The following is a 27,715-nucleotide window of genomic DNA, read 5'->3' as shown; positions in this document are numbered from 1 at the left end:
GGTTTGATATAATACTGTTACATAGGAATTGTTCCGTAATGAATGAGGGGCAGTCTTAACCTAAAAGTTTAAGGCTTAACAGTTTGCTTAGAGTTTTTAAAGTTGCATCAACTTGCTTAATTTCTAAATGAAGCAAGTAATGACAACTTATATACACATATGACTTGGGAAACTAGTAGTTTTAAGTAAATAAAAGGTAATTTCTTGAAGATATATTTTACCCATAGTTCATTTTTCAGTGTACTTCAGGACATGTGTTCTTTGATTTAGCTCCATTTAGGCGTCGGCTTGCCTATACGTTATAATGTATGTTATAAGTCTGTGAAAGGGAGTTCTAAGCTCCTGGCATTTCCATATTCTGCTTTGATATATGTTGAGCTCGGTAAAAATGTCTCAGGCTCTACCTTTACGCATTCAAGTATTCTGTTTACTGTTGTATCTCCCTAGACTAATTCCAGCCTTGCTCAAAGTGAAACGAAGCAGAGAGGTTGCTGCTCTAAGTGTACACGTCTTGTCCTGAGTGCCCATCTAAGTATGCATCATGCCTCGTGAAATGGAAATGCTATGCTCGGGGCGAAAATCTTAAAAGCCTGCCAAACACCAATCCCACAGGACAGCTGAAACCACAGAAAGGGTCACCTGTTTCAACACTGGAAAAATGCATGTTTTCCTCCATGGCCAGATGTTGGGCAAATCAGAGTTTGCTCTCAAATCTAGTTAAACATATTGCTAGATGAGAATGAGCCGTGACGAGAATCAAGGCCTATTTATGATAAACCTCTAGCAAAGCATAGGAAAGCATGTTAAGCAGTTAATACATAATGCGCTGTAATGGGCAAAAAACAGTGGCATATTGCATTTATAACACTACTATACCTTTAGAAAGAGTATGTCTGTGATACACTACTTGTCTTGTTAGTCTCCCATTTTTTTCAGTAACATTTTACCAGCTGGTTATTACATCTTATAACCAGCTTATTACAAATGTTTCGGTTTGTAAGCTAAAGACAAGTGAGAAGTGAAGCAAGGATACAATGGTAAAACCGTGATACTGGAACTCAAAGCAGTGGGGTATCACCAGTATACCATTCTAAACCACTATTATGACTCGTGTGTCAGAATTCAGGTTAGTCTGGAGTGCATTTGGGGGATATTAACATTTAGGAAGGTAAAAGCACTCAGCTGACCTCGTTTACTAAGGGTAAGGATACCCTGGATGTTTACTCCCCTGCAGCTTACAGTTTATATATCACTATCACTATATATATATTCCACCAGATTTGGCTAAACAACTCCATTAGGAGCTGTGGAAGAGCAGATCTCTACAGATGTTTTTGGAAACTCACCCCCACCCTCCCTTTTAGCTCAGATCTTAACACAGAGCTGTGGACATGCTTTAGCATCTCTCTCAGCGATCAGCGGCTAAGTCCTCTTTCCGCATGAGAGAGCCCATTGCAATTGAACCCTGGATGGAGGACCTCTTCAAGGTGCCAACCCCGTTTGAATAGCCAGCCAGGCTGCATCTGAAGATATGGTGGTGGACTGTATGGCAACTGTGCCTTTGATGTGTTTGATCGCTCTGTGTTGGCTTGGGATCAGCACGTGGGCTTTAGGTTTGGGAGCGTTCCCTGCGGTCACTGCAGGTCACCTACTGATATGTTTCCGGGACGGCTCATACATGATGAATAAAACATGTATTGCACTGACCATGCCGAACACAGCAACGTGTTCGGTGGTTTATCACCATGCCAGGCACGATGTGTTTAGAACTGAACAGTTGGTGAAGTCTTACAGATAATAGTCCTATTTTCCTCTCCTGTTAATTAAAATAATTTACCTGATCCAAAGTCATTTTGAGTTGGCCCTTGTCCAGAAAATGATGTTTCCAGATAATATACGTGGTAAGCCAAGAATAAAAAGCTCTGATTGGGTTTTCAACTGAATTTAATCATCCAGGCTGATAATTTTGAAAATTACAACAGCCATTTTAAATAAGCTTATCAAGCCCACTGCAGATATGTATACTTAGAGAGGCTGGTTGACATGCTTGTGTTGCACAGTCTCCAGCACCTTCCTTTCATATAAGCTGTAGAGAGAACAACCTGGCATTGGCTTAGCCTGAGTCCTCTATATTGAACACTATATAGCATGGGAAGTTGTTAAGAAAAGAAACTGAATGGAAATATTTTGAAGAGTAAATCATATTTGAGTACCATAAACACCTGAATGTGCCTATCTATCAATTCTAGCCTAGCCAGAAATTAGTGTATATTTATATTGTTTGATTATGTGAATTAGGTGAAACTACCTGAAAGGATTGTTTGTATTAGATGAATACTGTAGATTTTAGAGGCTTCTTTCCAATGGAAAAACCCAGACAGCTTTGTGTGCAGTCAGCCCTTGGGTGTAGCAGATGTTGATGCTGTGTAGTCAGAAGTTGTTGAATGCCTTCAAGGGAAACAACACCACCCTCACTTGAAAGGATTCGCTACCTTATTGTTTTTTCTTAGACAGTGACAAGTTATCAAGGACATGTGTGACTATGATTCACAGTACAGAAACACTGGCACAGCACAGAGACACGCAGAACACGCTGTCGTCTCTTTTCTCTCCTCAGCGCAACCTGAGCTTCTCCTGTGTGGAGTCCCACACCTTTCCCGTCTTCTTCAACGCCACCAGCTTCCTGCAGCTGCCGGGACGGAGGGAACACAACATGGTCTCCGTAGGGTTCCAGTTCCGCACGTGGAACCCCAACGGCTTGCTGCTCTTCAGCGCACTGGCTGACGGGATGCTGGAGCTGGTCCTGATCGAGGGCAAGGTCAGCGTCCACATCAACGCGACTCAGAAGAAAAGCACAGAGATAGACATGTCCTCAGGTAGGCTCTGCCATATGCTTGTGCTGGTACTCCCTCCAGACTAAAGTGGTGAATGCATTTAAGTGGATTGCACTGCACAGCAAAACTGATGTGTCCACAGTTACTCTCACATTTACATCATCATCATCATCATCATCATCATCCTCTTTTTTCTACAGACACAGAAAACACACACACACACACACACACACACACACACATCCACACACATCCACACACAGACACACAGAGAGACACACACACGAATACATTTATTTCTGAGAGGTTGCCTACACTGCTTTTCGTCAACACAAACACGGGTATATACGACAACATACACTATATCCTACAACAGGGTTTGCCCTTGAGAAAGAGGAGTGTAAAGTGCACACGAAGCAACATTTTTCGTACATTCTAACTTCTTCTTCCAAAACCACCTTCCCACAGATACTTAATCCCTTCTCACTCCACACACACACACACACACACACACACACACACACATTTTCTCTGCTCTAATGGCCCATTAGAAAAAGGATAGGTACTCTTACATTGTTAACCTCCAGGCTAATTGAGCTCCAGCTGTTTAGAATCCTCCCTTACTTTTAAGGAAAGAAAATTGACTTCACTGTGAACTGTGCCCTGACATCAGCAAGACAGTGTTTGGTGCATAGAAAATGCTCTGTGACCACCTTAACAATGACCAAGCAAAGATCCAAACCAACGCGACCCGGTGTATCCTGTGAGAATGTTCTCTCAGTGTGTTCAGATATATTTGCCATTTTATATTCAGAGGTGAAAATAGGCTCATACCAAAAACAAACCAACAACCTTACAGTGACTGAAGGTTCTGTAGTAATTCATATGTAATACTGCGTTGTATTGCTATTTTGTGAAGAAGATTTATTCTGTCGTTTGCTTACTGTTTCTCTCAGTTGCTATCGTAGATTTCTCAGATCAGAATTATAATACTCAACACTGTTTCCCAAAACGGCAATTTCTCATTCTTTTGAACATTTTCCAAATGCTTTTGCATGGGTATGTGCATCTGTCTGCTGTTGAGTCCTACCCCCACAATTATCTATTTATTGAGTAAGTCAACACATGCAAATGGGTTAAACCAGTTATTATTATCAATAGTGTCAATCATGTGCGTAATTAGTTTCAATGACATGGTATTTTTAGAATGTTTGCTAAATTACTTGTCATTAAAAACTTGATTTCTTTACATGTGATAAATGAGGATTGGAAAAAATCGGTGTAAAATATCAAAAACACTCCACAAAAACAGCATTAGGGAATGGTTTGGTGGGTTCAGATGCATGCAGATTACTGTTCGATATATTTTAATCAATACTTTATTCAAAGTTCTTTTCTTAATGAAGGTGAAATGTTTGTGATCATCATGATTGGATAACAGTACTTGGTTCTCAAATCGTTTACGTGGCATGCAAGACTGCCCCTTTGTTTTGCAACTCATAAATTACTATGAGTGATAGAGACACAGTAAAAAGCACATTGAGAAATAAGGAAAACACTTCCAGGATATCATTTTATATTGATAACATTTTGACTGTCTTGGTTACAAAAGCATTTTGGTGGCACTGACATATTCATTGACTTAATAATTTACTTTTGAGACATAAACGCATTGTGAATAAGTTACAGGCTTTAGCAGATACTCCATTGTGTGCTGCTGTTTGTACTAATTGTTTTGAGAAATGCAGTTACAGTTTTGAAAATGTTAAGGATGATTTGAGGCGACTGAGAAAAGCTATAATATTGCTTAACCATATTACTGGTATTGGCTGAAGACGCATACTCAAGTATTTTATGCTTGGCCTCTCTCTCTCTCTCTCTCTCTCTCTCTCTCTCTCTCTATTACTGCAGTGTTTTGCCATTGAATATTTTAGTCAGAGGAATATTAAAGATGTTTATTCATTTGCCAGCACAGCAGGAGCTTTCTATCAAATTGATGGAAGCCCAGTGGAACACAAATTGATTCTTTTTAGCATACATTTTCTAGCAGCACTCCCTATTTGGAGCACCATTCCATTAGCTTTAACATTCAGCTCATAAAATTATAAACTTCAGCCGCCTTTCATGGTGCCTAGTCTCTGACCTGGCTGATTTGGTCCACGAGCCCACATGGGTTTTTCTGGGAGTCCCAGTCACTGATTTACAATGGTGGTATGCAAAGGTTCTATTTACGTAGGCACAGTTCTATCTGAGACTCTCTAACTCTACCCAACCTCCCCCACACACACAGTCACACATACACATGTGCATACGTGCACGCACACACACAGAGCAAGCGAGAGAGAGAAAAGATACATTGATAGAGAGAGAGCGAGAGAGAGAGAGAGAGAGAATTTTCTGGTATTAGACATTTTCTTAAATGGTGATATCAGATATTAGACATCCAACAAGAACTGAAACCTGAATGGCTCTCATGGAAAGACAGCAGACTGCTCACTCTCACCCCAGTGCCTTCACTTTTACGGCTCGCAGTCATAAAGTCAGAGTTCCCTTTTAGCCTTTCCGTGTCACAGGTCCAGTGAGCCTCTACGTCACTTCAGCCATTTCAAGGCGAGTTAGTCCGTCGAGTTAAGAATGTTTATAGCAGTTGTTTCGTGCCAGTGTCCATCTTCGCGGGGGGCTTCCATGGTCTGCCTGTTCGCTAAACGGCGGCCACTCCCTTAATGGGGTCAGATATCTATTTTTTGCGCTCGTCACATGAAATTGGCCCCATGGGTGTGACTGAAGATCCCAATCAGGCCTCTAAATGAGCCTCCTAATAGTCTGTGCTGAGCAGAAGACCAGAGGGGGAGGCTTGTGTAATTGCTACATCTATTTGACTTTTTTTTCTCTGTCATTATTACACACATTCACCTTTTCCTTTAGCCCAGCATAGGTTCTTGCCGGGTCCCCGCCTTTTATTCATTGGAGTAATAAAGTAAGTAATGAAGTAAGGATCGGGAGAAATGGCTGTGGTTGGGACCATTGTGTGGACTTGTATGTGTTTTTTCTTTCTCTCTCTCTCTCTCTACCTCTCTCTCTATCTCTCTCTCTCTCTCTTTGTGTGTGTGTGTGTGTGTGGTGTGTGTGTGTGTGAGAGAGCGAGAGAGAGAGAGAGAGTGAGAGTGAGAGAGAGAGAAAGAAAGAGAGTCGTGTCTGTGTGTGTGTGATGTGTGTGTGTGTGTGTTATGTATGTGTTAGGACTGTGCAGAAGAGAAATAATACCTTCTCCTCCAGCGGTCATGTGTGCGAAGAGCTCAAAATCTCTGTTCAAATATAGTCTTTGCTCCACTGAAATGCAATGATGCAACGCTGATTCCCATAGATGTAAGCGCTCATAGAGAGCATAAGGCAGATTTTGCGTGATAACAGTTTAGCATATAAGACCAGTGAGGGATATCTATGGTGTGCAGGCATGCTGGTTATTATCATTTCACTCTCATCTTTGTGTATTGTGCAGACCAGCAGGGATTAGTTGTGTTGTGAATATTGTAAGAGCTGTTCAACATTTAATCTTAATTTTGTGGGAGCTGATAGCATCTACTTATTGCTTCTCTCAGTAATGGATAATTAGTCATAATTAGATGGTGGTGCACCAAGGTTGTTGCCATGGAAATACAGCTACTTCTTGTTGTTGTCAAGAGGATGCCTCAACTTTTGAGATGTTGCCTAATTATTTAATTGTGCAGAACAGGGGGAACACATATGCACACAGACAACTAGCAATAACACACACACACACACACACACACACACACACACACACTACATACATACACACCCACATGAATAATACTACATATAAAACTGTAGAAAATAATAGCTAATATAAAACCGATATTGGCCTCATGTTAAAATCTTGCAATATATATTTGTGACACATTATTAGCCTAGTGTTGGATTGGTGTGGTTGACTTGTCACATGGCGGTGCCAAATTAAGGCGATCTCTGTGTGTTAGACTGAAGCTTTTTTTTTTTATTATTACTCAAAACTAATGAGGGTGCCGCTTTTCAACCTCACATCCCAACACTGCAGCTTTCTCAATTACAAAACTGAAATTGACATGCCAGAGGATGACTGCCAGTGATTTTCCACTTCTAAGATCGGTGGCAGACTGAAAACTTTGTAGGCTAACATTATTTACTGGTCAAATTTGGCACTAGAAAAATATTCAGTTTTTGAGAAACAACAATATTGTACATGTAAATGAATTGTGTTAGTTTGCCATATTCTAATATTGTACAACATTCTTTCTTAAAACATCAATCATTCATTCTTTATTCTTCATTTAGATCTCCATTAGCTTGCACAAAGTAGTTGCTAGTCTTCCTGGGGTCCACACAAAAACAAAAGATCACACATTGTCAACAAGACAATATAAGCCAAATATAGAAAATAGGTGAAATGACTACTATGATCTACTTTCATACTCACTATCATTAGTATATCATAAGGCCACATTCATATATTACAGGCTACTGTGTTACATTCATGGATGGTTATGGTTAAGTTACTGTACTGTACTGTTTTGCTGTAGGCCTACAGTGTGTGCACTTGCTGAGCATGACTGAGTGCTGGCAAGTCCATAGTCTAGGTGTACTATTGTTTACTAGCTGAATCATATTGCCCTCAATGTCAAACGATTGCTATGTTGCACTCATTGCTATGATATTTTCAGTAAAGAAGCAGGTAGACGGTTGCTACGTGCGTCATTGAGACGCCAGGGACACTGCAGTGATGCCTGGCTCAGAAATATACGTTTATCCGCCAACGTTGACGGGTCCCAATTTACTTGCCGAACTGAATTGTGGTTCCGTTGCGTTCTGTTGCGTCAGCCAATCAAATCGCATTTATTTAAATATGGCAGAGCAGGCGCTAGCCAATCAAATCATGTTTATGCTAATATCTAAAAGCGCAACTCTAAAAAAAAAGATGCCGGACCAAACTCCGTAGATGGTCGTATTTGTACATAAAAGTTGTTTGTTTGATTTTTTTTGCTTAGATTTTTAAAAACTTACAGAGAAATAGACACTGTACAATGCAAAAACCCCATTATTGTAACTGAAAAATACGTCTGAGGGGATTTGTGAGGTGTCTGAGCCAGCTATCTAATGTTAGCATGCTAGAAAGGTAACTACCCACAAGGTAAACAGCTCGCTAGTGGCGTGATTGGTTGTTGACCGTCAATCTCACTATAAACGTCTCCGTTATCAACACAACCCCATGCCCCATATACACCCTCCATCATCGGTCAAACATCCGTCAAGCAACGCATACGTATGAGCCGCGCTTGACGCGTGGATTCTGAGAGGTCCGTCAACTCATTATTGCTTGCTATATTATCGCTGGTCAAGTTGACTGGTCATGGCAGGCCAAAACGGCCCTCAGGCCACCGGAAAATATCCCAGTGATCCTGATGGGCCTCCCGTCTCTGTCTAAGATGTGTGTTTAGAGAGCAACACACACATACACACATACACACAAACACACACACACACATCACATCAAATCACATAGCTGACAGCCTGATGAATGATACCGATCGAATGCGTGTTTTCATGACGTTAATAATATAATTGGGTTTATATCTATCTGTAAAAATGTGTTCTTTTCTTCACACTTTGTGCTTTTTCGTGCATGCTTTTATATTAAGCTGGCCTATTCCAGTGCACCACACCATCATGCCTCGAAGGCACGTCAACTCAAAGGCTGAAGAAAGGGGGAATTGCCTTTTGCATGGTGCCCCACTCTCCCGAGCGCTATCACTTATTGATCCTGCATGTATAAATGGGTCTGTTTGTCTTTTTTCCCCCTCAGATTTATGAAGGCCCCAGGCACTTATGAATTTAAGTTGACTGGGTGTGCTCCACTCCTAAATATTTGGGCCTCCGAAGTAATTTGAGAGCTCTCTGGCCAATGCAGAAAGCAATTTACTAAACCATATAAAAGCGAGACGATATCACATTTTAAACAGTGACAGGTTGTGTTTTTTTATATTCCTATTCTACCCATGAGGGGCCTCCATTATTGTAAGGTGTTTCCATTTCATATTGGATATTGAGTGTCTCCAAGGCCCAAGTGGCAGTGAACCTTCACCACTCCCTATGCTCAGTCACACAAATGTATCAATTAACACAACTTAGCACTTTTTGCCTGTTTCATACCCGATTGGAAAGATGTTTTTGCGAATTCGGTGTATGACGAACTCCCATACTTTGCCAATAAAAATAGTACCGTAGGAAGGCTAATGACAGCGGAATGTTCTCTCGCAATTGCTCCTCGGATCACTTACTGTGCAACGTGTTCTATGAAATAGGTTTTGGAATGCAGAGCTGTATGTTGTACTCTGCCGAGAAACAGTTAAGATACTGTGCATAGGAATGCATAGATAAAAATGCACCGTATTCCGCCCTCCCAGGAGAGCATTGATGTTTCTTTCTTTCTCGTACGGCCCTGGAAGGTCTGCACCACGTGCACTGAATTCCAAACCGGATGCATATCTTTGATTGATGTTAGCACAATAACTCACCAAGTTTTTTTTGTCCCCTTAATGCTGCTGAATCATAGCGAGTGGTTTTTATTACTCCGAACAGAACATCTTCATTAAGCCACCTGAAAATGTCGGAGGAACAGATGTCTCATTCTGGAGGCTCATCCATAGTACAGAATGCAGCAATTTATGCATACATGCAGAGCCATTAAATCTCTCTCTTCACCATATATTTTAATTGGATATTTTAGGTTTTATTCTTAAAAGTTGTGGGTCGATACTCAAGGGAAATTTTGCTTAATGCTAATGTGAGACTAAAGTTAATGTGATCTACCACCAAGTAACTAGAGAGCTAATTGGCCACTGAGCATGGCTAGCAATGTGTCAGGCTTTAACAAAACACGTTGAAAACCTTCTGTAAACCTGTCCTTAAACCTAGTATCCACAAAGCATAGAAACATTCATAAAGGTTTATAAAAATGCGTAACACCTCATGATGATTGACGTAGGTCTATAAAACAATTTATGCATAACGACTACACTCATAAAGCATTATGATGTTATAGGATGAGACCTTACAGCTTGAAGTATCAGTATTCATTAGAAATTAATTTTCCCTCTTGATAATGGCACTGGTGACATCTCTGTCTTAATGTCAAAAGATGTTTATTCAGCAAATGTCCATGTGACTCCACACAAGCTTTCATAGTCTTGTAGGATTTATACTTCAACGTTATAACGCTTAATAAGTGCAGTAATTGCTATTTATAAATAGATATATTGACTGATGTCAGTCACTATGATGGACTATGGATACATGATTTAAGTAAAGTGTTACCAAACCTTCCACTTCAATTGGCCATTCAACTGCTTTTACTCCAATTTTAACTCCAGTTGATTTACTTTTCGGCAATTTCAATATCCACTTCTGGTCCATTTTGTATCAGTTGATCTGTGAGATCTGATGTGATGAGAGTTCCAAAAATCAATTTTGTGTGCGGTAGAAAAACAGTTCCTCCCGAGGCCGTATCCTTGCTCCCTGATATTTGATCCTCTGAAACAGAAGTTTCTCTGGTCACAACAAAGTTGCACTACAAAACCAGCCATTGTCAACCGGCTGCTCTGTATACTTTGGTCATCATTCTTGTCGCATCCTGAGACCAAGCGGTGATAGAAATGCTCACAAATTACCGTTTGTTTTGAGATTAATTGAAAGGGCTTTTCAGCATGTGAGGGTGACTGCCATCAGTACTTAATCTTTCACCCTTCTCTTCACCTTTCTGTTACATCACACAGCATGTTCCTTTCATCTTCACCATATCATGAACTTGAGTCTGACATGTGCAGATACTGATTTGTTTTGATATCTCAAATGAAAGAACCGTGTTTTTTGATTTTTTTGATTTTTTTGATTTTTTTCACATACCCTGCTTAACGTATCTGAACGGGTGCACTTTTATGAAGAGGTTGTTGTTTGCTTAATGTATAATTCAGTTGATCTGTTTGACAGAACAAGCTTTTCCAGGTTCACATTTCAATTTGTGACAGCTCATTTTTAAATCAACTTTAACATGACATCAAGATAATATCAGTATCTGAGGAAATATTTTGCAACTGCTACCACACCTCTTTCAAGTGTTGTCACCAGAAAAATGACACATCCTTCTCAAATCAGGATTTTCTTTGTTTGGTTGGTAAGGACAGGTGTGACAAGGACTACTGGAGTCGTTGTGATGCAGCAGGGGTTCATGACCTGCACTTTCCCATGTCTTAGAGCCATGTGTTCTCAAAAACAAGTCAGAGTCTCCTAGTCTCTCACAGCCGTATATTAAACGCTGGTTTGTCTCTCCTCGGGGCACAGGGTTGGAGTCAGGTCAGGCTCCGTTAAAAGCTGGAGACACTCATCAGGTCCGCCTGTGTCGGTGAGCAGAGCAGCTTCACTCTTCACAAAACCCTCCAGCCAAGAAAAAAATACTATTTTAGGGTGGGGGGGTGGTGGAGGGGGAGCGTTTGACATGAAGTATTTCTGTTCGGTGGCCATTTGACCACCAGTGAGAAAAAAAATGGTCTTTTTTAATGGGCCTCAGGGCTGAAGAGACGCCATGTTGAGAGCTGATGGGCTGTTTACTCCAGCAGAGGAGAATGGTGTTGGACTCTAAGGAAAAGGGGCTCTGAAAGCAGGTCTCTGCTGCCCGCTGTTCTCCTTATAATGCCGCTGTCCGTGGTGCTGAAATAGGTTTTGACCACTCTAGACCTCTATGGCTCAGAATTCCCCAGAGATTAAGCTTACAGGCGTGGCATTTTAGAAATGAGCATCTAAACTGAAAATCCAACCACAACGAGTAACTTTGTATAAAATAAGGTACCACATCTAAAATAATGCTGTATTATTCATGCATTAGTGTGGCGCATAAAGCATTATAGGAATATTTAGCTGTTGCAAAGGGAGAGAGCATTCACTCCACCCAGTCTCAAGCCACTGGGGCCGTAACCCTGCACCCTGGTCACAATTCCAAAGAACTAGGCTAGTTAGAATGGCAGTCAGAGCACTTACTAAACCACAAGCCTTTAAGAATTTCCAGTCTGTTTTTTTTAAATCTCACTTATTTTATAGTACATAATTGTATTATAGCTGCATAAGTATATCAAACTGGTCTACTTTTATTCACAGGAAATGGAAAATAGCCATTAAAACATTACTTTGAGTGGACATTAAGGCACCATCAAAAAACTTAGCATCACTGGTTAAGGAGAAAAAAAAACCTTCCCACAATTTATTCAGTCTGTGGCATAAATAGGAATAATAGATGTTCCTGTTTCCTCCTGACATGTTCCTGTTCTCAAGGACCTCATCCATTATATTTGTTAGTTTTCCATTCAGCTGGAAAAGAGAGGAGGTTTTCAGACTGGACTGCAGACACTTCTGCGTCAAGACAGAAAATTATTCATAGAAAACCGGAGGCTTCTTGTTCCTGTTTCCTCTGTGTGCTGAACACAGTAGCAACCCTTCATTAATCATGTCCTGGTGGTGGCAGTGGATTCTTGAATGGTGGTTGGAGTAACTTTGCCCAGAAGTCTTCTGGATGGCATCATTTCAAAACTTGAGTCTCGTGGAAAAAGGCAGAGCTGGCCTGTTTCTATCTGCTAACCCATCTAAACCTTGGACGTGCAAACAAATACCATATTGCCTGATGACAAATTGGCAACACGCCTCTGCTCTTGTATTAATTGCCCTGATCGCCGTGGCAACTTCATCGAGCCTGGCTGCTCTTTAAAGGTCATCTCCAGAACCCCCTTCAAAATGTCATCCGGGGGGGAAAAACTTTCTCAAGTTGAATTGCCCCCGCCGTCCCCCACGCACGATCATCAACATCTGGACTAATATTCACCTGCGCCGTACGCAGTATGCCACACTCTTTCTGTTATTACCATGCGCAATTCTTGAACCCAATTAATGAAGCGGAGAGATTGTAGGGTCTCTTGTGGTCGTAGCCGTGCAAATGCATCATGAAGAACAACAACAACAACAACAACAACAACAAGAGTGGCTAGAAGGTTTTATTTTCAAAAATTCCATTGATTAACCGGGCGGGTAAATGATTAGTGTTGCAAAGCCGCGGCTGAGCTGCCCAGCGGACAGAACACCTACACGGTGCTAACGGGGGGTTTCATCCTCGGCTAATTAATCAGCATCGGCGGGTAATGACCACCACCTCTTTCTCATCAGGAGGCGGAGGCAGGGCTGGGGGGGGACAGGGTAGCTTTGCCCTTTCACACGAACAGATGGTAATTGCCCTCCGCTTTGACAAGGCTTTTCAGATGGGTGCGGGCAACTGAGCAAAGGACACAAACTCACATCAGCCATCATTAGCTGGAACCATGCTGGTCCTATGTTTCGCGCCCTTTAGGGAACAGACAGAAGTGAAAATAGCAAACCTATCAACACCCTTTCTGTAATCATGCGGCTTTTTGATATGCCTCGAGAAAGGTACATAATACTCTTTATGTCATTATTTCAAACCATTGTTAACCTTTGTCCATATTTTAAGCATTTTCCATGATCGTCCTTTTTTGAGCGCACACACAGTATTTCGATGAATCTGACAAAAAGTGTATCGAATTTGAATCACAGACTCCACCTTTAAATGTTATGGGTTATGAGGTATGGACCTGTTGGTTTGAGTGATTTCTACACTGCACGTCTTGACCCCTGTGAAATCTATTGCGATTCTACGGTTGTCCGACCCTTGTATCGTTTGATTCATGGGACAGATCTACCCACCTTGTGATTGGCAGGCCACTTCGTCTGAAACGCAGCGCACTCCTCACAATAGACATGTCACACAATGGAGCCTCTATGGGACTGATGGATAGCACACGGACAGACGAAGGGAAGCTCCTCTCCACACATTGTAACTAATATTCCGGCAGCTTCTGCTCCTGCTGCTCACTGTGTGGGAGGATACGCAGCGGCCTTGGCCGGGCCCAATGGCCTGTGATCTGCTCAGCCCACTCAGCTCGGCACACGGGGGATCACAGGGGGAACGCAGTTGTTTAATGTTTTGTGGTCTGTGACATATTGGGGCAAGCCGGTCAACGCCGGGAACTCAAATGGGGCAATGTCTTTCCATCTTCCCTTGATTAACGGCACAGAAGAAGTCATTTTTTTTTTTTGCTCTAAGGCAGCATGCGCTGATGGCTTTTTGCCCAAGGTGATTGTTCACGAGTAAATAACGTGTCGGCGATGCATTGATTGGCACTGTCAAATCAGCGCCACAGCTGAAGTGTTCACCCGGACACAGGGCCTGTCTTTAACAGTGATTGAAATCCCCACGAGTAACACACCGTAATCTAGTACTCATCAACCTATTGATCCCTCTGATGGCAAGATGTGCACGCCTTGAACAGTCTCTCGGGTGGGCTTACGGCCACACATGGTCACAACCATCAGCAACATTCAATATAATATTCATAAATCATAAATAGAATAATCGTTTTCCTAATGTGTGTTTTGTTTATTTTCAAAAAAGTACAGTTTTGAGATGAAAGTATGAGTCTTGTGTGGTGACAAATTGAAGTCCCATTTCTATGAAATGCACTGTCTAATTTGATCAATCAATGTTATATCATTTCTGCATTCTGACTAAGATTCAAACATATGTGAATGACTTAACAGGTTCTGCACTCAGCGATGGAGAGTGGCATGATGTCCGATTTTTGGCCAAGGAGAACTTTGTCATGCTGACCATCGACGGCGACGAGTCCTCGGCGGTGCGCACCAACAGTCCCATTCAGATCAGCACTGGAGGCTCCTACCACTTCGGAGGTAAGAAATCATGACAGCCCTACCCTACACTCCCCACACCTCAAGATACTTGGATATGCAGGCCGGATACAGGCTGACATTAGCTGCCATGTGCTTGCCGTTATCTTCTGATAATCTGCAGCGGAGACGCCTTTCTGCTTTAATTTGCACATCTTGAAGACGCTACATGAAAAGCAGGCAGCCGGCAAAGCAGTGAGTGTCAGGAGAATCTGTGTAGCTCTCTGATCCTCCCACGGCCCATCCCCTGTGTCTAAGAAGATCTAGGAAGATGAAGAGGTTATTCTAAAACTTAAGTTTGGCTTGAAAGGGGAAGACACTAGGAAAGGATGTAGAAAACTTTCGTGGCTGAGATGCATGGGTGGAGGTTAAAGATGAGCTCCAAAAGATGTTTTTGGGCAAACCAGAAGATATTGATGCCAATACGTAATACAATTGCTTCATTAAGACGAATTAATATGACAGTTTCTTCCAGAACGATTGGCTTCAGTATATTAGGGTGTACTGAAATTAAATTTCATAATGCCTTCAAGTTGCTGAGCAAATGTCAGGCCAGATATTTGACACCTCATCTACTTTATTTCTATTTTCATTTAGTAATAAAAGCACAACTGTATTAGGGCATATGTACAATGTATTAAAGGTTCCTGACAACATCAACCAAGTAGTCTTCCAATGTATATGAACCCCAAGCCTCGGAATAAGGTAATCAAACCTCCAGATTTTCGAAAGTAGTGCTTTGTGATGTCATAGCGTTTGGCCATCCTCTGCCCCAGTGCCTCCAATCAGCTTCCCCCATCAGACAGCGATAAGACCGCGGGCGTCTCCGGGTGTATGCAAAGTGCACCTCAGCCCTTCCTCAACCATGCGGCGGTGACGGGCGCTATCAAGCCGGCGGCCTGTTCATTGTTGGGGAGGGTTAGCACGGCTGATAGCTTTATCAGAAGAAGCAAATGAGAAAAGAGCTCCCAGTCTGCGGGTCTCCCTGAGTGCTGCCCTGACAGCACATTTACACATGACGACCTATAAAATGAGATATATAAAAAAAAGAATTCATCCTTCACTCTCACTTCCTCTCTTTCTGTTTCCTTCTCCGTTTATCTCTCTATCTCATTCTGGCTTTCTTTCTGCTTGTTTGTCTCTCTTCATCACTTTCTTTATTTTCTGTCTGTCTCTTTCTCTCTCTCTCTCCCTCCGTCTCTCTCTCTCTCTCACTTCTCAACTGTCTCCCCTTGCTTCCTGGATTGCTTCGTTCCACCTGTGCATGTGATGGATGGGCTCAGGAGAAATACCGTAATTGTCAATCAATGCTTCTTCACCCGTCGCTATTGTTTTCAGGAAAAGAGGAGATATGCCTGGGCTGTCTAATTTGTTTACCAGTGATTTCTCCCTCCATGCTTGCAAAGACAAGGGCCCTCAGACACCTTGACTGTACCCCCCCCCCCCCCCCCTCCTCCGTGTCCTTGATGTCATTGTTCTTATAGTCTAAGAACACAACTCGTAATGAGTTGTGCTCAAATTCTTGAAAGTTAATGATCTGATACCGAGTGCCATGTGTCGAGGACTCCCCGCAACAACGGGCGCCAACGTCTGAATATCATTCATTCGTTAAGTGCTAAAAAAAATCAAATCGAATCGAGACGGCGCGTGCCCATGGTTTTGCGTGCAGGTGTGTTCCGTGTAGCGTTAACAAGCTTGTGTGATTCCGGAGGAAGGGGTTAGGAATACGAGAGTTTCAGCCATGGGCCACAGCACATCAGATTTAATGAGAGACCTAATCAGCCAATCAGAGAGAGTGCGCCCAATCATGTGTTCCTGACGGGAAGGTCACCGGCGGAAAGCACTGGAGCAGATTGGCCCGTGGGTGACAGCCAATAACAAGGGTTTTTTCCATTACATCTGTTCAGTAGCTTCCGTCCAGCTGCCATCACACTCGGCGATGTCAAGGCATCCCCTTCCTGTTCTCGCTCTCATTCCGTGCCAAGCGTAACACAGTGCATCCTTGATGCAATGTTAGAGTGCCTTGCCGCAATTTAGATGCTATATATAAACACTGAAAAAGCAATTTCCATTTGAAATCCCATTAACGCCAAATTAAGCAAGATTTTCAACAAGTGTTTATCTTGTTGAAGGGTTCAGCTGAAACCCTAAATTGTGTTACAAAGTGGAATTGCAATATCAAAAAGTGCTCTAAAAGGTGAGCGTAATTACATTATACACATCGCTGCTAATTTCTCCAAGAGCTTGTAAAACATAGTTCAACATGCTGCATTTGTACAGCTGCCTGTAATATTAAAAGAAATAGGCCGTGTGCCGCACTAATGTAAAACCCAATCCAAATTAGATATTTCAGAATAGTCCTCACGGAGCTCAAAACATAACATTTTGGTAATAAGATATCGGAACCCACAGCGTGATAAAAAACCTCAGCCTTATCTTCCTCCTGGGTAATTTATCACGAAGGACAGTAGTGTTTTCCCATGTTGATTGGAAGGTAAGCCAACGCATGATGTTTATGTATGATGACCAGAGTTGTTATATTAAGAAGGAAAAGGTTGTGCAGTGGGTGTCTGTTTGCTAAAGATAAGGTCCCTGTCAGTCACTGTTGTGTACCTCTGTTGGCATGTATGTGTGCACCTGTGAATGTGAGTTTTGGCGCAGAGGATTCTGTGTGGGTGTCTGTGTTTATTTGGGCTTGCGTGATTACCTGTGTGTGTCTGTGTGTGTTGTGTGTGTGTGTGTGTGTGCATGTGTTGTGTGTGTTGTGTGTGTGTGTGTGTGTGCGTGCGTGCATGTGTGTGTTTGTGTGTGCGTGTGTTGTGTGTGTTGTGTGTGTGCGTGTGTGCGTGCGTGTACCTGTGTGTGTGTGTGTGTGTGTATCATTCCCCATTACAGGAGCAGTTATATTATCTTTAGTCCCCTTGCTCGGCGTGTCTTTCACACAACTCCTGCTGGTCTGTTTCCTCTCGGTGTGTAGGTCAGACTTGTCAGTGTGACTGATATGTGTCCTACCAAACATATCCCAGTTTTCTCCGTCCCAAGGTCATACACCTGACAATGAGAGAGGATGGTGGTAGCTCAGTGTGAACAAACAGCACCTTCCACCCATGATATCAGCACACTGTCAGTCACAACATGTACTTGAATGAATGGCTCGACGCCATGGGCACTCAGTTGGTTGGTAGAGGCTTCCAAATAACACTGTCCAGTTGTTTATCAGCATGTTTGTTTGTTGTTGTTTTTTTGCTGTGATCACATTTAACAAGAACATATAAATAGCACAGCTCAATACTGATATAAAATGACAGAGGTGGAGATTCATTATCACTTTCAAATGTCAATGTCATTCTAGGTGAGCCTGACAAATTGACTTGATTTTGGTGTATACCGCAAACCATACTCACATAACAACAGCCAAATTTGATTGACCTCTTATGCAGAAAGACTCTTTGTCAGTATGAATATTTAATGCTAGACAAACAGTTAATAAACAGGGTGGGTCACCAGAGACCAGAGGCAGTGGGTGTATGTGTTAATTGAAGAGCTGTTTACCACGAGCTTGATCTCTTTAAACCCTGTCCTCCCTTAAGGTGCACCCTAACAACCTTGTGTAGCGAAGAGCAGACTACCGCGGCTGCGATGCCGCAAATCTCCCTCCTCCCTTCCAGTCCGCTGCGATAGCGTCTTCATTAGACACGCTTTGTCCTCCCCCTGTATCTCAGATTCCCCCGGATCCCCCTAATGCATTCCCTCCCAACAAGTCCCCACTCACATCACATTACCAGCCGCCTCTGAACAATGTTTCACATCCAGTGGGTGCACTGTTTTGGAGAAAAACATCAGAGTGTGGGGTGGGGGTGTGTGTGTGTGTGTGTGTGTGGGGGGGGGGGGGGGGGGTAGGGTTGCATGTGTCTGAAAGGGAGGATAGAGAGAGAGACCCTCATCTCTTCACTGCCTTGCTGCTTAGACACAGCCTCCTGGACCCAAAAAAAGCTATTTTACAGAGAGCGGTTTTGTCTTTGCTTTTGATGGGTGTCAGGGGGAAATTAATGGATGATAGATGAGAGACAGTTGTAGACTGGCTTCTTAAGAAAAGGAGAAACTTCAAACAAAAAAGAAAAGAAAAACAGTCGTGTTCTGTACGTACTATGCGTTCACAATTCTGATCAAACTGAAAAATAAAAGATAAACCGTATTATTTTCGGCGAAACCCATCTAGGTTTGAAAACACTAAGAAATGACATCAAACAGGCTTCAAGCTGTGTAAATTTATATGGATTAGATGTTCAGTATGCCTTAAAAAGCAATGGCAACAGAACCTGCAAGCATCTGGGGCCTCTTTATTGATGGGTGTAAAAGATTTACAAGCCAAATCTCCCATTGGAATTCCACAGATTCCATCCTCTGTTCATGAATATTGCATCGGGCACACAGGTATTCATTAATCTAACAGCAGTTATACACTCCCTGCTGAATCATCTGTGACCTGAAAGTAGAAAGAAGGCTCAAGAAAAATAACTTGGGGAAGAAAGTTGGCCGCCATGTCAGACATGTCCTGGGGTTGTATCCATCTGTCACAACGTTGCATGTTCTGCTGTCGGAAAAGTTCCATACCTCAATTAATTAAGAAGACAGATCATGACAAAAGCTCTCCCCCATGAGTTGCATCCAGGCGCCGCCACCAAAAATCTGTCTGCCATCTCCTCATCTTATTGATCACCCGTTGCCTTTGGAAGCCTCCCAGGTGCACTAGCTCTAAACCTGGCAGTCATTCAGTTTCTTGCATATGTCTGTCCTGTCTTCCCTGTCCAACAGATGCTGGCTTATTTTAAGGGTGGACATATTTGTAGTCATTATTCCTTCCAATAGGACTCTGATCCCTCTTGCCCTCCCTCTCTTTTTCTCTGTCTCTCTCTCTCTTTCCTCCTATTTGTCTCTCTCAGTGCCCCCCACCCCTTCATCTCTCTCTCTCCCCCTTCTGTGTCTCTCTACCTCCCTCTAACTTATCTGTTTCTCTCTTTCTTTCTTTCTTTCTTCTCTCCTGTGTGTCTCTCTTTGCACCACCCCCCTTACCCACCTCCCCTTTTCTCTGTCAATCTTACCATTTGTCTATCTCTTTTCCTGTCTCGCTCTCCCTCTTTCTGTCTCCTTCTCACCTCCCTCTCGGGTGGCAGCTCCTGCAGAGAGTCACATGCACAGGTGTGTGGCAGACAAGACAGATGGTCCAACAAACTTGAAAAAGTTTTCAGCCACCTTCCCTTCTCCACCCTTGTGGGTTTTTTTTTTTTTCATTTTCCTTACAGATTCAGTGAACGCACAAATAAATGTGAATTCTCCATATGCTGTTGCCTGCTTATTAATGCCAAGAGGGTTATAGTGTTATCTCGCAGGGTTTGGTGAAGGCCTCACGGCAAGCTGCACACAAGGATGTTTTGTTTACCCTGGAGTAAGAACACTGAGCCCACTGGATTTAGAGTCTCTCCAAGGCTTAGATTTCTCATATCCTGTTTGGCAAAGACACCACATTTCAGGGGATCTTACCCACATGGGTAAATATCTCTAATGAACCGTGCACAGATGTGCTTCCATGGAACACAAAATCCCCCCTCCCCTTTCTCCTTTTCTCTTCTTGAAAAACCTCTGCACATGTTATGCATGCCAGTTCTGTTGTTAGGATGTTAGGAGTCGATAAAAGCACCCCACTCACATTTTACATCAACTGAAATCAAAATCTGCAGATTATTCATAACCCTCAGTTATACAATGTGGTCATATGAACATGCAGTTAGATGCAAAGCAGTACAATGAAGACAATACATCTTGAATGAAGTGAGGTTTAGATTCATTTTTTCTAACTACAGTTTCTCGTCTCATAATGTTGCAGGCTACTTCCAGCGCACCAGCGTGGCCCCTACGCAGCGGTCCTTCCAGGGGTGCATGCAGCTGATCCACGTGGATGACCAGCTGGCGGACCTTCTCGCCGTGGAACAGGGCAGGGTGGGAGCGTTTGAGAATGTCAGTCTGGACATGTGTGCCATTACAGACAGGTAGTTGCTCTGTTTCTCTGTTTTATTTTCCGCAGCTTTTTTTGTTTTTACACAAGCCCTTGCCAAACGGGCAAAGTTGAAAGTGAAAGTACGTTACACGCCAGGTAGCAAAAGAGAGAGTAGAAAGGATGAAGTGGATGATGTGGAGAAGTTATTGTTTTCCACCTTCACCTCTCTGTTCACACATATAAACACACAGGCAAGAGAGCCCAGGTAAGTGTTGTGATTGTTGTGATGACATGCAGGAACAAGCTGGGATACTGCCTTCAGGTTTTGTGCCAAAGAGGCTGTATGACACATTCTGCCTGGCCTCCCTGAGCCTACTACTCTCTCTTACACACACACACACACACACACACACACACATACGCTCACTCACTCCCCTCCACATTGCTGGTGTTCCGTTATGTAGTAAACCCATTTGGCATGCACAACACCCCAACTCGTTTTAAATGAGCAATATCAACACTGCATATTCAATTTATAATCAGAGAATGAGGCATGCTCTTTGGCGTTATCTAGAGATCGATTATCCATGCGCTGGTTGCGCCTTTGTGTGTTAGTGTGTGATGATGTGGTATTTAAATGGCTAATGTTTGCATTCACACACAGGCAAGTTCAGTCGCCTTGAATGCTAACATACTGATAAGACTGAAGCGGCTGAAAACTGTTTCTCAGAGGAAAACACAGTTACATCAAAGCTAGACCAAAGCTCTTATAGTCTGTCACATTTATGTCACTCGCATAGATATTATCCCTAATGTCTGTTCTCTTACAGTGAAATGAAATTAAGGCCATGTATCATAATATATTAGATCTTATAATCCCATATAATATGATCCCTATATATGCTATCATACATTGCATACTTTTTTTGTTCAACAGAGCGCAGTGCCTGACAAGGCCTTTAAACATGTTGCCATCTAGGGTACTCAAGGCATTATTATTTAGGAGCAGTCAGCATTGAAGTTCTACCTTTCCTTTAGTATTTGATATTCTGAAATTGCGCAGCCAATACTCCAGATATCTACCATATCCTGCAAATTGATGCTTGCCAGTTTTGGAAACCAAGTCTGTATTCTCAGGTTCCCTTAAAAATTCTGATAGTTGCTTCCCCCCCCCCAGTCCCTATTCTCACCTCTCATTCTGTAATCTCGTGCTTCCATAAAAACATCTTCTAATATGTCTATGTGTAGACAAGAATGCATGTGGAAGGGGGGCACTGTGGCGCAAGCAGTAGCCCCGACCACATTCGGGCTTGACTCCCATGGAGGACACGGGTTCGAATCCGGCCCGATGTCATTTCTCCTGTCCACTCCCCAGCTCTTCTCCCACTCTTCACTGCACTATCGATAAAAAGCCCAAAAATAAATCTTAAAAAAAAAAAAAAGAATGCATGTGGAAAAGGAAAAGAGTGAGTCTAAGGTTGTACAATTTTTTTTTTTATATTGAATTAAAAATATTGAGAGTTACCGGCCTCATGCCCAGGTGGTCTTCAAACCAACACCAGTTTTATAGTAGTACACATCAGGTTATTTCCTCATCATAAATTTCACAGAGACATCACTGATGTACAATTATTCTTCCATACTCATAAGAGAATTTCAGGTCTCAAAGATGGATCATTGATAGCTCAGGAGACCTGGATGTGACTCTCATTATTGTTTCATTCATGTGTCAATTTAATCACAGATACAGTATGTATCCTAAACTTCCTTAGGAGAAACAGTTCGAGACAAAAATGAGATAAGGCACTTTTTGTAAAAATCTTCCATACCTGACAAAAAAAATCTCTTAGCTCTCTCTCTCAATTGCTGTCTTGAACAGTGTTCTTGTTTTAGGCTAGTACATTATTGTTAACATTTGTGCCCCACCCCCAAACACATAACTTGTCTCAAGAGAGAGAAAGAGGGGTAATATTGAGTTGTCTAAAATAAAAAATAAAAAGCTGAGTATCATTTGTGACTCATTTGATATCTTTACTTTAACTCCTTAGGAGAAATAAGGTCCATATATAAGTCCTAGAAGCAGGAGATTAAAAGAAGCAATATGTAGTGCTGACACCAAGAGTGTTTAAAATTGGTATTCCAAATCCAAAATACTGGAGAGCACTATCTCCCCCTTCCCCCTCCTCCCCAGACTCGAAGCTCACACGGGTTGCCAGGTAGAGGATACTGGACCCTCACGAACGAGCGCAAGACGAGCTCAACATTAAACTTTGACAATGGCAAGCAACGAGTGATGCACTATAAGTAGATCAGCTAATGTAAACGTTTGCAGTGTCTATTGTTTGCAAATTATGAACCAGCTCATATGGATTTTTGTATACTCTGTCAGTGTTAGCTAGATGCATGGATGGCTATGTATGTTAGCCAAAGCTAAGCCTGTTATCCCGAAAACAAGCCCACTGCTCTGAAAATAGGCTACACACTGGAGTTGGAGTTACTTCTTTCCACGGCACGATAATGATAACACATTTCTCAATTTAATAGATAACATATAAATCATTCCACATCTATTTTGGAGCAGTGGCCTACTGTTGCAGCCCGATGCAGATCTCAGTTGTGAAGTGCCCTCACCAGTGTCAAGTGAAGCCAGTGGTCAGGTGCCGCTGATACAAGAGGCAGAGGGTAGAGAGGATGAGCTGAAGTGAAGAGCAGAAAGAGGAAGAGAAGGAGAAGAGAGTGCAGGTCATAGTGGAACAAGAGGCAGAGGAGAGAGAGTGCAGATCCTGCATATCTGTCAAGTTAACATGACTGAAATCAATGAGACAAAACTTGACCACATCCATTGATTGTCACAAAATAGAATAAACTCTTCTAAAACAGGTTACTAATACAGTTTCTATTCGATAAGATGGATTAAAAAGCTCGTAGCTAAGGATGAGCATGAGTAACGTTACTCTATTTGGATGTCTGTCATTGTAGTATGACGTATAGAGGAATCGTGTTCGTAAATTGAGTTCAATTTGCGGTTTCTGTTGTAGGTTTCTGTCACGCTGTTTGTTGCCCAGGTAGTAAACAGCCACATCGGCTGTGTGACTGATAGCAGTACATTAGTGTACGTTAGCATGTATGCATGTGAGTGCTGGAATGTTGAAATTCCTTTAAATTCCCATCCCTACTAGTAGCTGTGATAAAGTCATTAAGATTAGCCAATCCTTAGCTGAAGCTCAACGCTTACCTGTTCAGGAGAAAATTAGTTAACTCGGCATCCATCCTAAAAACCTCCTGACTCTTCGCTGTCTCCATCTTTCAATTGCATCTCCAATTTTAAATTTGTATTTTACTATGTCTCTGGTCATGCAGCTCTTTAAAAGGATGGCAAGGCTTTTTTGGTCGAGTAAAATCAAACATCTCTCTTGGTTCAGTTTGTTTGCTTACTTCCATGGCAGTCGCACGCTATGTGTTCGCATTGTTATCTGGCAACCTGGGGTGAAGAGAAATGCTACTGGAGAAATGGGCAGTGGGCGGAATCACATAGGCTAAAACACAAACCGATGTTCCGGTCTGGAACAGACATTTTAAAAGGGGAATATACTGACTGTACCATTGTTGTCGGAGAAGCCAGTATTTCAGTTTAGCATGTTTCTTTGATATCTGATGACATATCATAGTTATTTTGTGATTTAGTACAGTACATTTATTACAAATTGCTCCTTTAAGACTTAATACCACTTTAGATGTTCTTTTCTCATGGATGGACACAGGTTTTAAAGTAGGGATACATATACGGTCGTTTCTTCCTCTTAAACTTTCAGAGACATGTATAATTATGAAACGGGATGACAATAAATACTCCCCTTCTATTCAAAGCTACGCAAGAGTTAAGCAACAGCTGGCATTTAATAATGACTAATCAGATAATCTCTTAAGTAATTCAATATCTACCTGACCCCCTCTGAGTTCAATTAAACCCGCCATTAGTTGATAGTATAATTCCATTGTTGTAATTTGCAATCATCAAGGCACATCCGCGGGGTAGTTCAGAGCAGCCTCTTTGTTTTACTTTGATTTCCGTCAGCATGTTAAATGAATTCTGACGAGTCGCGAGGCGGGGAAGTGGTGCCTAGACTGAAACATTGATCGGAGACGAGAAAATATCCTAATGGTTTCTGATCATTTATCTTGTTTGTGTTGGAGATGTGAAATGATATGCCCTGCAAGACGACATACAATCACATGCCGTCAGATGACTCCCGCCATAAAGAGACTTTGACTCATCATGACAATGCTTTGCATCGATGAGTCATAAAATATGCAGTGTGCCATGTTTTACTGCACATTATGTTTTATTACCCACAGGCGCGGTACACAAAATGCTTTTCCTTGTTTCTTTGCCCCTTGCTTCTTCTCCTGTTGGGTCTGAAAGGGAGATCTCGCCATCCTGCTATAATTTAATAGAAGTCTGTGTATCCGGATTGGATTGTTCTGAAGTGCAGCTATTTCTGTCTGTAATTCATAATGGTTCCATTGAGGTAATTAAGGTGAGGCGAGATTCTAGAATTTCTCCCTCTGCTCGCCACTGATATTGTAATGATGTTCTTTCTACAGTAACAGTTCCGTGCTCCTCATTACAGAGAGTCTGAAGGAGAATACTCAGTCACTGTCTGATTGATTTTGTGTTAGCATTCATCATGTTGATGTTGTAATCCAGCTCCATTATTCGATGTGTCTCAGTGTACAACACAATACGTGTAAAAGAAAACCACCTGCTTTGGCTCAAATGACTGGAGCTTAACTGTGACCTGCAGTCTTGCAAAAACCCATAAAGGCTGATCTCACAAAAGCTCAGCTTTTTTTTGTATGTACCCCATATACTTTCATTTGCTGCCCCTTTTTCGTATTAGATCTGACATCAGACACGGCATGTCACTCTTAGCGGTTTTTAACGTACATTAAATTCTGGATTTCTCTTAATCTGACTCATCCTGAATAGGCCTTTGAGACATGACAAAACCAGTGTGTCAGCCAGTGTGAAAGACTTAAGCGAACCATGCCCATCTCCCTGGAAACACAGGTTATGGGGTGTCGCTTTCAGCTAATCAGTTGCTAGCTTTCTAAGCCATCATGATCCTGTTTTTTTTTTTTCCTTTCTCATTGTCCATAATAGCTGCATTATATAACTGTCACTTTCTATTACCAAAACCAGACCCCGGAGTGTAAACAGGGAGGCCAGACAAGGCCTTGGTCTCGGGTCCCTCGCTTTCAATCATACATTTCCTCCTCCTCCTCCTCCTCCTCCTCCTCCTCCTCACCAAAACTGCAGTCTCGCTCTGAATGCAGAGGCGCGCGCCTCCCTTGCCCTTCACTCCTCCATATGAATGTGATGCTAATTTTAGCATTTTTCCCTTTGCTCGGCTGAGATGGGCTGGATATCTCAGCCTCTGCCTGTCAGTCGAGCTCCAGCGATCCCTGAGGCTTTCGTGTGCTCCACTGTGCTCTCCCTATACAGTGTGCACCTGGGTCCATGGATACGGATGGAGAGTGGGAGCTGGCACAGGTGGTGTAGAGTAGAGGCTTTGGTCCAGCTGATTAGGTATAAACAAAATGTTTCGTTTTTGCGAACAATCTTCATTTGTTTTTTAGGTGAAGTGGCCTCATGAGAACATATTGCTCTGCTTCCAGGCCTAAACATTATAAATAATGGGGTGAATCAGAAAATATTTTAAAAAATTGTGATTCGTGTGTTGCTGTAGGGATGACTTCAAACCGTAAGAGCCATCATGGTCACCACTTCTGCCTGATGTGTTTGTGCACCATTTGGGCACACACACACACAACAGGAGCACTCTTTGTAGTGCTACTGTACAAAATGTGGAGGATGGAGTTTCACCACACTGATCCAGACACAGATGGACAGTGAGTGCAATTAGTCTGAAACATTACAGAAAGATAGACTGCCGTGACAGCCACATCAAAGAGGAGTGAGTGGGCCAGTCCACACACTGAGAGTCTTGATATTCACTCTGCTAATATTCAACTGGGACAATGTCCTTAACAACTATTACCACCATGGGGATGAGACCGCTAATTTTATTTCGGACCATGGGGAGGTGTAGTAATTGATTTGACATTAAATAGATAGAACTATAATGTTAGCGCTGGAAGTGCTTTTTCCCCCACGAAGGATAACTTTGACAGAATATCCCCCACCGCACCCCACCCCACCCCCTTCTCAGAGATATCCTTTTTGATCCTTTTGCTAATTTATCACACCTTTGAAGATGGATGTTGCCAAATAACATTAAGGGGAAAGTCAGTGAAGTCGTTAATTGCATTGACTTGAAGCTTTAATGAAGAATTTAAGGAAAGATCCGGAGAAATTGCATGGGAGAAATCTGCATGGCGGGTGCCAATATGCAGAAAGGCAGAAAGGCTGTATGTCATTTCTTCATCCTCGCTCATTAGAACGAAATGCCCATTTCTGTTGTATAAACTGTCTGCAATTAAATAATGTGACCAGAAAGTGATACAATCTTAATTGTATATGGCATGTACAACATCATTGCTATATTTGTGTCTGAAACATAGCATCAGATTGGATGTTTTTTCTCTTGGTCTAATCTTTCCAGGTGTATGCCCAACCACTGTGAACATGGAGGCAGGTGCACACAGACCTGGGATAGCTTCAGTTGCACATGTGATGGAACTGGATACGTTGGAGCCACCTGTCACACCTGTAAGTGTGTGTGTGTGTGTGTGTGTGTGTGTGTGTGTGTGTGTGTGTGTGTGTGTGAGTGCACGCTAGTGCACGGAAACAAACTTGATATTTGATATTCTGAGTGACATTATGTGTCTGACCAAGATGCAGATTATAAGCATGAGGCCATTTATAATCATTTACAACCTTGAGTGATGTACAAGAATGTAAAAGTGATGCAAGAAACCATATTATTATCTCCCCATGAGTGGCTTGCTGCTCTGGTACAATGGAAAGAACAATGGAGGAGAGGAACAATGTTAACATCTCCTTGGCTTG

At 42.3% G+C, this 27,715-nt stretch overlaps 1 protein-coding gene across 2 annotated transcripts in view; it reads left to right on the top strand.

Annotated features, from left to right (window-relative positions):
* cntnap2a (contactin associated protein 2a) overlaps positions 1-27,715 on the top strand; it is a 270,768-nt gene that overhangs the window by 124,495 nt on the left and 118,558 nt on the right. For both annotated transcript variants that reach the window (XM_031584073.2, XM_031584072.2), the window contains exons 8-11: positions 2,618-2,876; positions 14,541-14,690; positions 20,572-20,734; positions 27,309-27,415. In XM_031584073.2, coding sequence (XP_031439933.1) covers positions 2,618-2,876; positions 14,541-14,690; positions 20,572-20,734; positions 27,309-27,415 — 679 coding nt within the window. The remainder of the gene's footprint in view (positions 1-2,617; positions 2,877-14,540; positions 14,691-20,571; positions 20,735-27,308; positions 27,416-27,715) is intronic.

This window comes from Clupea harengus, chromosome 17, assembly GCF_900700415.2.
Source record: "Clupea harengus chromosome 17, Ch_v2.0.2, whole genome shotgun sequence".
NCBI classification, from domain to species: domain Eukaryota; kingdom Metazoa; phylum Chordata; class Actinopteri; order Clupeiformes; family Clupeidae; genus Clupea; species Clupea harengus.
This window is presented reverse-complemented; position numbering and strand designations above follow the sequence as displayed.